Source organism: Scylla paramamosain, chromosome 17 (assembly GCF_035594125.1).
Source record: "Scylla paramamosain isolate STU-SP2022 chromosome 17, ASM3559412v1, whole genome shotgun sequence".
NCBI lineage: Eukaryota > Metazoa > Arthropoda > Malacostraca > Decapoda > Portunidae > Scylla > Scylla paramamosain.
This window is the reverse complement of record NC_087167.1, coordinates 17,704,856-17,712,500: the sequence shown is the minus strand read 5'-3', so window position 1 is coordinate 17,712,500 and position 7,645 is coordinate 17,704,856. Positions and strand designations below refer to the sequence as shown.

At 41.3% G+C, this 7,645-nt stretch overlaps 1 protein-coding gene across 5 annotated transcripts in view; it reads right to left on the bottom strand.

The window, feature by feature from the left end:
* Positions 1-7,645, bottom strand: part of LOC135108533 (uncharacterized) — a 64,748-nt gene that overhangs the window by 16,808 nt on the left and 40,295 nt on the right. For all 5 annotated transcript variants that reach the window (XM_064019648.1, XM_064019650.1, XM_064019652.1 and 2 more), the window contains 5 exons: positions 6,963-7,088; positions 6,138-6,246; positions 4,069-4,309; positions 2,799-2,951; position 1 (listed from right to left, as the gene is read on the bottom strand). The exon at position 1 is cut by the window's left edge and continues 103 nt beyond it. In XM_064019648.1, the coding sequence (XP_063875718.1) occupies position 1; positions 2,799-2,951; positions 4,069-4,309; positions 6,138-6,246; positions 6,963-7,088 (630 nt within the window). The remainder of the gene's footprint in view (positions 2-2,798; positions 2,952-4,068; positions 4,310-6,137; positions 6,247-6,962; positions 7,089-7,645) is intronic.

Here is a 7,645-nt window from a genome sequence, read left to right as displayed (position 1 = left end):
CCTGAAGACGCAGAAGGGAACATAACAGAGAAAGAAGCACTAAGATTTTTTTTTTTTTTTTATGTAGGAGGGGCATCGGCCAAGGGCAACAAAACTGTAATAAAAAAAAAGAAAAAAAAAAAACGCTCACTGAGGTGCCGGTCCCGGAACAGAGTGGAAAGCAGTAGTAAAAAATTACAGGATAAGTGTCTTGAAACCTCCCTCTTGAAAGAGTTCAAGACATAAAAAAAAGTGGAAATACAGAAGCAGGCAGGGAGTTCCAGAGTTTACCAGAGAAAGGGATGAATGACTGATAAATACTGGTTAACTCTTGCATTAGAGAGGTGAACAGAATAGGAGCGAGAAAAAGAAAAAAGTATTGTGCAGCGAGGCCGCAGGAGGAGGGATGGCATGCAATTAACAAGATCAGAAAAACAGTCGGCATGGAAATAAAGGTAGAAGACAGCAAGAGATGCAACACTGCGATGATGAGAGAGAGGCTGAAGACAGTCAGTTAGAGGAGAGGAGTTGATGAGACGACAAGCTTTTCATTCCATCCTGTCTAAAAGAGTGGTATGAGTGGGAAACCTCCCCACTCCCCAATAGATGTGAAGCATACTCCAAACATGGACGGATAAGGCCCCTGTACACAGTTAGCAGCGGGAGGGGGGAGGGGGTAGAAAAATTGCCAGAGACGACTCAGAACGTTTAACTTCATAGAAGCTGTTTTAGCTAGAGATTAGATGTGAAATTTCCAGTTTAGATTATAAGTAAAGGATAGACCAAGGATGTTAAGTGTAGAAGAGGGGGACAGTTGAGTGTCATTGAAGAAGAGGGGATAGTTGTCCGGAAGGTTGTGTCGAGTTGATAGATGGAGATGAGTTTTTGAGGCATTGAACAGCTTGCTCTGCCCCAATCAGAAACTTTAGAGAGATCAGAAGTCAGGCGTTCTGTGGCCTCCCAGCGTGAAATGTTTACTTCCTGAAGGGTTGGATGTCTATGAAAAGACGTGGGAAAGTGCAGGGTGGTATCATCAGCGTAGGAGTGGATAGGACAAGAAGTTTGGTTTAGAAGATCATTGATGAATAATGGGAAGAGAGTGGGTGACAGGACAGAATTCTGAGGAACACCACTGTTAATAGATTTAGGGAGCAAGACTCAGTAAGGAAAGCCAGAAGATCACTAGTAGAACGGCCTTGAAGAATCTTCCTGTCGAGGATAGAATAAAAAAAAATTGATAGGCAGGAAATTAAAGCAATAGAACGGTACTTGGAAGAATTAGAACAGTCTCCCTTTTTTTAGGAACAGGCTGAATGTAGGCAAACTTCGAGCAAGAAGGAAAGATTGATGTTGATAGACAGAGTTGAAAAAGTTTGACTAGGCAAGATGCAAGCACGGAGGTACAGTTTCGGAGAACAATAGGAGGTACCCCATTAGGTCCATAAGCCTTCCGAGACTTTAGGCCAGCGAGGGCATGGAAAACATCACTGCGGAGGATCTTAATGGGTGGCATGAAGTAATCACAAGGTGGAGGAGAGGGAGGAACAAGCCCTGAATCATCCAAGGTTGAGTTTTTAGCAAAAGTATGAGCGAAGAGTTCAGCTTAGGAATAGATGAAATGTCAGTGGTTCCTTCAGATTGAACTAAAGGAGGGAAAGATGAAGAAGCAAAGGTATTTAAAATGCTCTTGGTTAGGTGCCAGAAGTCACGAGGGGAGTTAGATCTTGAAAGATTTTGAAACTTTCTATTAATGAAGGAAACTTGGCATGATTTTGGACAGAAATATAAAGCGCATGAGATCCAGGTGATGGAAGAATCAAATACACTTTGTGGAGCACCTCTCTATCATGTATAGCACGAGAACAGGGTGTGTTAAACCAAGGTTTGGAAGGTTTAGGTCGAGAGAAAGAGTGAGGAATGTACGCCTCCATGCCAGACACTGTCACCTCTGTTATGCGCTCAGCACACAGAGATGGGTTTTCGACACGGAAGCAGTAGTCATTCCAAGGAAAATCAGCATAATACCTCCTCAGGTGCCCCCAACTAGCAGAGGCAAAACGTCAGAGGCACCTTCGCTTTAGGGGATCCTGAGGAGGGACAGGAGTGATAGGACAAGATACAGATATGAGATTGTGATAGGGGGAGCCCAAAGGAGAAGATAAAGTAACAGGATAAGCAGGATTAGAGGTTAGGAAAAGGTCAAGAATGTTGGGTGTATCTCCATGACGGTCAGGAATACAAGTAGGGCGTTGCATCAATTGTTCTAGGTCATGGAGGAGAGCAAAGTTAAAAGCTAGATCACCAGGTTGGTCAGTGAAAGGAGAGAAAAGCCAAAGCTGGTGGTGAACACTGAAGTCTTGAAGAATGGAGATTTTCGCAAAAGGGAAGGGAGTCAGGATGTGCTACACTTTGGAAGTTAAGTAGTCAAAAAAATTTCTTATAGTCAGAGGAGTTAGATGAGAAATAAATTTGTTTTGAAGATAGATAAATAAACAAATGAATAAATAAACAAATGAATATGCAGATAACTAAAAATGACTGAATGAATAGATAACAAATAAATATATAAATAAATAAATACACACACAGGTTTACATCATAATGCCTATATGATATAAACCATGTGATGTCTTTTTAATTTCCATACCAGAGAGAGAGAGAGAGAGAAAGAGAAGGAATCAACAAACAATAACAAATGCATGGCGAATAGATGAAATAACACTCAGATACACGAATAAACAAACAACTAAACAACCTAACAAATTTACAAATCAAAACCCAACACAAAACATCGTCCCCGTCACTCTTCGCCTCCTCACCCTGGGCTCTATCAGTTCGTTCATCACCGTGAAACTCCCGAAATGCGCACATGCACATTTGGTATAGCGGTCCGTGTTCTCCATCACGAGGCAGCCCGTCCCGTCCCACCTGCTGTTGTTGGCGTCCCACCAGGCGCAGTGCTGCCCCAACACCTGCAGGGAAAGAGAAAAGGGGGATGTCAAAGAGCGATAAGTGAGTTGAGAACGAGAGATGTTACTGCTTGAATAAAGGAAGTGAAAAGGGATGTAATAAAAATGAGTAGATGAATTAAGAGCGATATAACACAAGAACATAAGGAAATAAGGGAAGCTGCAAGAAGCCATCAGTTCCACACGTGGCATACTTACCTACGTACTGTAACTACCTATTTCTACCTATCAACCTCATCCAAGATAAAGTAATGTCTGAATCAAGGAAGAAAAAACAGGGAAATGTAAGGAAGGAAAGAAATGCAGGTGCGAGGAGGATGAAGATGGAGTAAGAAGGTGAAACACATGTCAGAGAGCAATGAGTGAATGAATCAAGAGCGAGAGAAATTAATTAGATGCACTGGGAAGGAAATATATGAGTGAATATCTGAATAACCAAGAAAGAATGAATGAAGTGCGTTCAAAATTTAATCATGGGGGTTTTGTACAGTAGAGAGGCTTTCATTGGCGGAATGATGATTATAAACGCAATAGACAATAAACAATAAATACGAAGAAAGTAAGAAGGTTATTTATGTCTCTTCTGACACAAAGGAAGGAAAACGAGTATGTAAGAGAGAGATGAGTGGATGAATTAAGAAAGAATATAAGAATGCTTGAACAGACGAAGAAAATAAAAAAAAAAAAAGAAGGGAAATCCGAAGAAGTATTACGCTTCCTCTAACACACCATTTTCTTTCTTGTTTCTTTAGTTGTTGTTTTTTTTTTTATTCTTCTATCCGATACCCATAGTGTGATATTTTATTCCCATGTGTGTGTGTGTGTGTGTGTGTGTGTGTGTGTGTGTGTGCATTCTGGTGTTATCATATATTTCCGTTTAGTTCATCTTTAAAACTAGACCTTTACTCTCTCTCTCTCTCTCTCTCTCTCTCTCTCTCTCTCTCTCTCTCTCTCTCTCTCTCTCTCTCTCTCTCTCTCTCTCTCTCTCTCTCTCTCTCTCTCTCTCTCTCTCTCTGTGTGTGTGTGTGTGTGTGTGTGTGTGTGTGTGTGTGTGTGTGTGTGTGTGTGTGTGTGGCTGCCTGTCTGCCAACCTGTCTATCTCCCTGTCTGCCTGTCTTACCCTCTTGACGGGCGCCTCCTCGTGAAAGGACAGTTTCCTGCTTTGGTGCGAGTGGGTCGTCTCTGGGCGCAGATTGAAGAGCTTCAGTCTGATGGGCGACTGTAGCAAGGCTTTAGGGTTTGGTTTGCACTTAGGGGCCTTCTTGTCCACGTTTCCCTTTTTATCCAGCACTGGGTCTGGGCTCATCAGCACTGACATTACCATGGTGTTCAGCTCGTGTGGCAAGTACGGGTCCATGTCCCTAGGGAGATGGATAGATAGGCATTTTATTGACCATAGATACGAGTCACGCAATTAGATAACCAGTAAAAACGCCTCGGAAGGCAAATGACGAGTGAAGCTGACAGTAAGGGTGCGCACATCGTGCACTTGCCTAATATTTAAATCAATCTAGCTCAAAACTTTGCGAGAGCCTACATACCGTTGGATAGGAAATTTAATTCTGTGTTCAGTGGTATGTATCCGCTCCCGTTGAGACAAAAGAAAGTTGGTGAAAATTGCAGAAAAATTGACGGTCACTTTACAAAAAGTTTTATACTGTTTTTTGCGCATGCTCAGTAGTGTTGCAGATTGACATGCCTTTTCGTTATAACTTGTACTACTCTTACTAACAACAAAATTTGAGCTTGATCAGTCAATTAGTTGAAAAGTTGGAATTTTGACTTTGCACATGCGTAGCGCTACTTCAAAGCTGAGATAAGGAATTTTATTAGAATTATAACAACATGACACCTCTTAAGTTTCATTATAATTGATTGAGTAATTTTTGAGAAATCCCATTTTCGACACCCTTCTACTTTTTGCAAGTTACCCATTCACTTTACCCAATAGAAGAGATGAAAACTATATCATATAAAATTGACAGAGTTATGCTATTATATGGTGCTAATTTCGTTACGATCGGCCGTGTAGTTCCGGAGATAAAAGCGTTTGAACAACATTACGGTCGGGCTGGGCTGGGCCGCTCAAAATTAAACAACAACCAACAGAGTGAGCTGCTCTTCCCTCGTAATCATATGAACATAACTTCCCAAATCTCGTGTGATAAGAAGGAGTATATCTTCTTAGATAGATTGATACATAGATGGATAAATGGATAGATAGATAGATACAGATGGATAGATAGATAGGTAGATAAACAGACAGATAGATAGATAAAAAGATAGATAAGTAGACAGACAAGTAGATGGATAATTAGATAGATGGATAGATTGATAAAGAAATAGAGAAAGAGATGATTAAATAAGTAGACAGACAGACATATAGATAGTAGATAGATAAACAGATAGACAGATACACAGATAGATAGATAGATAGATAGATAGACAGATAGATAGACAGATTCTGTTAACCGCAGCTATAAGTCACTAAAACATTAGATAACCATATGAACATAACTCCACAAAGTATAAACATATTAACACAAAGTACATGTAATGACACTAATTGCAGTCCACAAAACTCAATACGCTAATTAGAGCAGGAGGAGGAGGAGAAGGGGAGGAGAAAGAGGAGAATGAGGATGAGGAGGAGGAGGAGGAGGAGGAGGAGGAGGAGGAAGAGGAGGAGGAGGAGGAATGTAAAGCAAGGAGAGATACCGTTTTGTTTGTTTATAGTAATGGCATCTGTTGAATCACACAGAAGGACTGGTGAAGAGAGAGAGAGAGAGAGAGAGAGAGAGAGAGAGAGAGAGAGAGAGAGAGAGAGAGAGAGAGAGAGAGAGAGAGAGAGAGAGAGAGAGAGAGAGAGAGAGAGAGAGAGAGAGAGAGAGAGAGAGAGAGAGAGAGAGAGAGAGAGTGTGTGTGTGTGTGTGTTTGTGAAGAAAAAGAAGAAGAAGAAGAAGAAGAAGAAGAAGAAGAAGAAGAAAAAGAAGAAGAAGAAGAAGAAGAAGAAGAAGAAGAAGAAGAAGAAGAAGAAGAAGAAGAAGAAGATGATGATAAAACTGAAAAGAGAAAGTAATTAAAAAAATAAAACACTGAATATAATCTGCCTGTGTGTGTGTGTGTGTGTGTGTGTGTGTGTGTGTGTGTGTGTGTGTGTGTGTGTGTGTGTAGTAATTGTTTACTCACCCGCCGACCGCCCAGGTGTGGGAGTACCTATGCACATTCCGCGATGAAGTAATCACTACATTGATGGTGCGGTTCTTACACTTGGGGTCAGTAACCACCGCGGAGGACACTGCAAACACGAAGGGGAGAGTCGAAACATAGGAAGAGAGGGAGAGAGAGAGAGAGAGAGAGAGATCAGTTAACCTACACAAGACAGCTCCTAAACACAGCAGAAAGAATTGTTTATGTGAGGTTATTTGGGATGAATTACTTGTCTCTTTGAAGGAGAGACTCAAAAATATATAAACAATTGCTGAAAACACGTGAGATTAATTTACACAAAAATTCAAGTATAGACTTTAAAAGGACGGTTGACATATACGAATAAAAGACAACGTTTTTGTTCATAACAATCTTTTTATGATTAAATACCCTGTCTATATGAAGAAAAAGAGACAAAAGAAGATACAATGAGCGGAAACACGAGAGATTGAGCTGTACAAGAACACAAGGAGACTTTGAAAGGGCAGTTGACACACAAGACAGCTATTAAACCTAAACAAAACAGACTCAAGAGCACGAGAGATTAATGTACATAGGAACACGAGAATCTAAGAGGACAGTTGACATACACACGACAACTCAACTTACAACAAAAACCGGAACAATTTGCGTATATGAGACTGAAGAAAAGACTCAAGAAGATATACAAAAAATGGCTGAAAAATAAGAGAGACTGATAAACACAAGAACATAGACTATTTCAAAAGGACAGCTGATAAACGTGCACAAGGCAGCCTCTGAATCTATAAGAGGGTTTTTTCAGCAACCCCTCCTAAGTCTCACCTGCTGCCCTGTTGCATGTGCTGTTCCAGGATTTCTTCTTGACCATCATTTCACAATCCGGCGCCACCACGAACCCGTTGCTTCTCGTGTGCAGCGCTGAATGGGGACCTTTGAACACGTGCACGACTGAGGAGAGAGGGAGGGAGGGAGAGAGGAAAGAAATGAAGGCAGTTATGCTGAGTTTAAATTCATGTCTTTTGTCTGTGCCTCTGTCTATGTGACTGTCTTTGTCTGTCCGTTTGCTTCTCTCTCTCTCTCTCTCTCTCTCTCTCTCTCTCTCTCTCTCTCTCTCTCTCTCTCTCTCTCTCTCTCTCTCTCTCTCTCTCTGCCAGCGTAACTTCTAATCTGGTCTTTTCAACGAATTTCCTTATCAGCTTTGTCTCGTCTTTCCGTTTCAATGCTTCGTCAGTCTTGCCTTCTTCTACCATTCACAGACTGTTGGCTGGCTACCCATCACCAGTCAGTCATCGCCATCATGGTCACCACAGCCATTTATAGACCTTCTCTCGTCTTTCCAACTAATTCTTCCCAATCTTGCGTTCTACCATTCCTAGACTGTTGAAATAGAATGGCTGTCACCAGTCAACCATCACCATTATTACCATCACCATCACCAACACCACCATCATCACTCACTCAAGTTCGTATCAGTCTTCCTTTCGTCTACCATTCCTATACTGTTG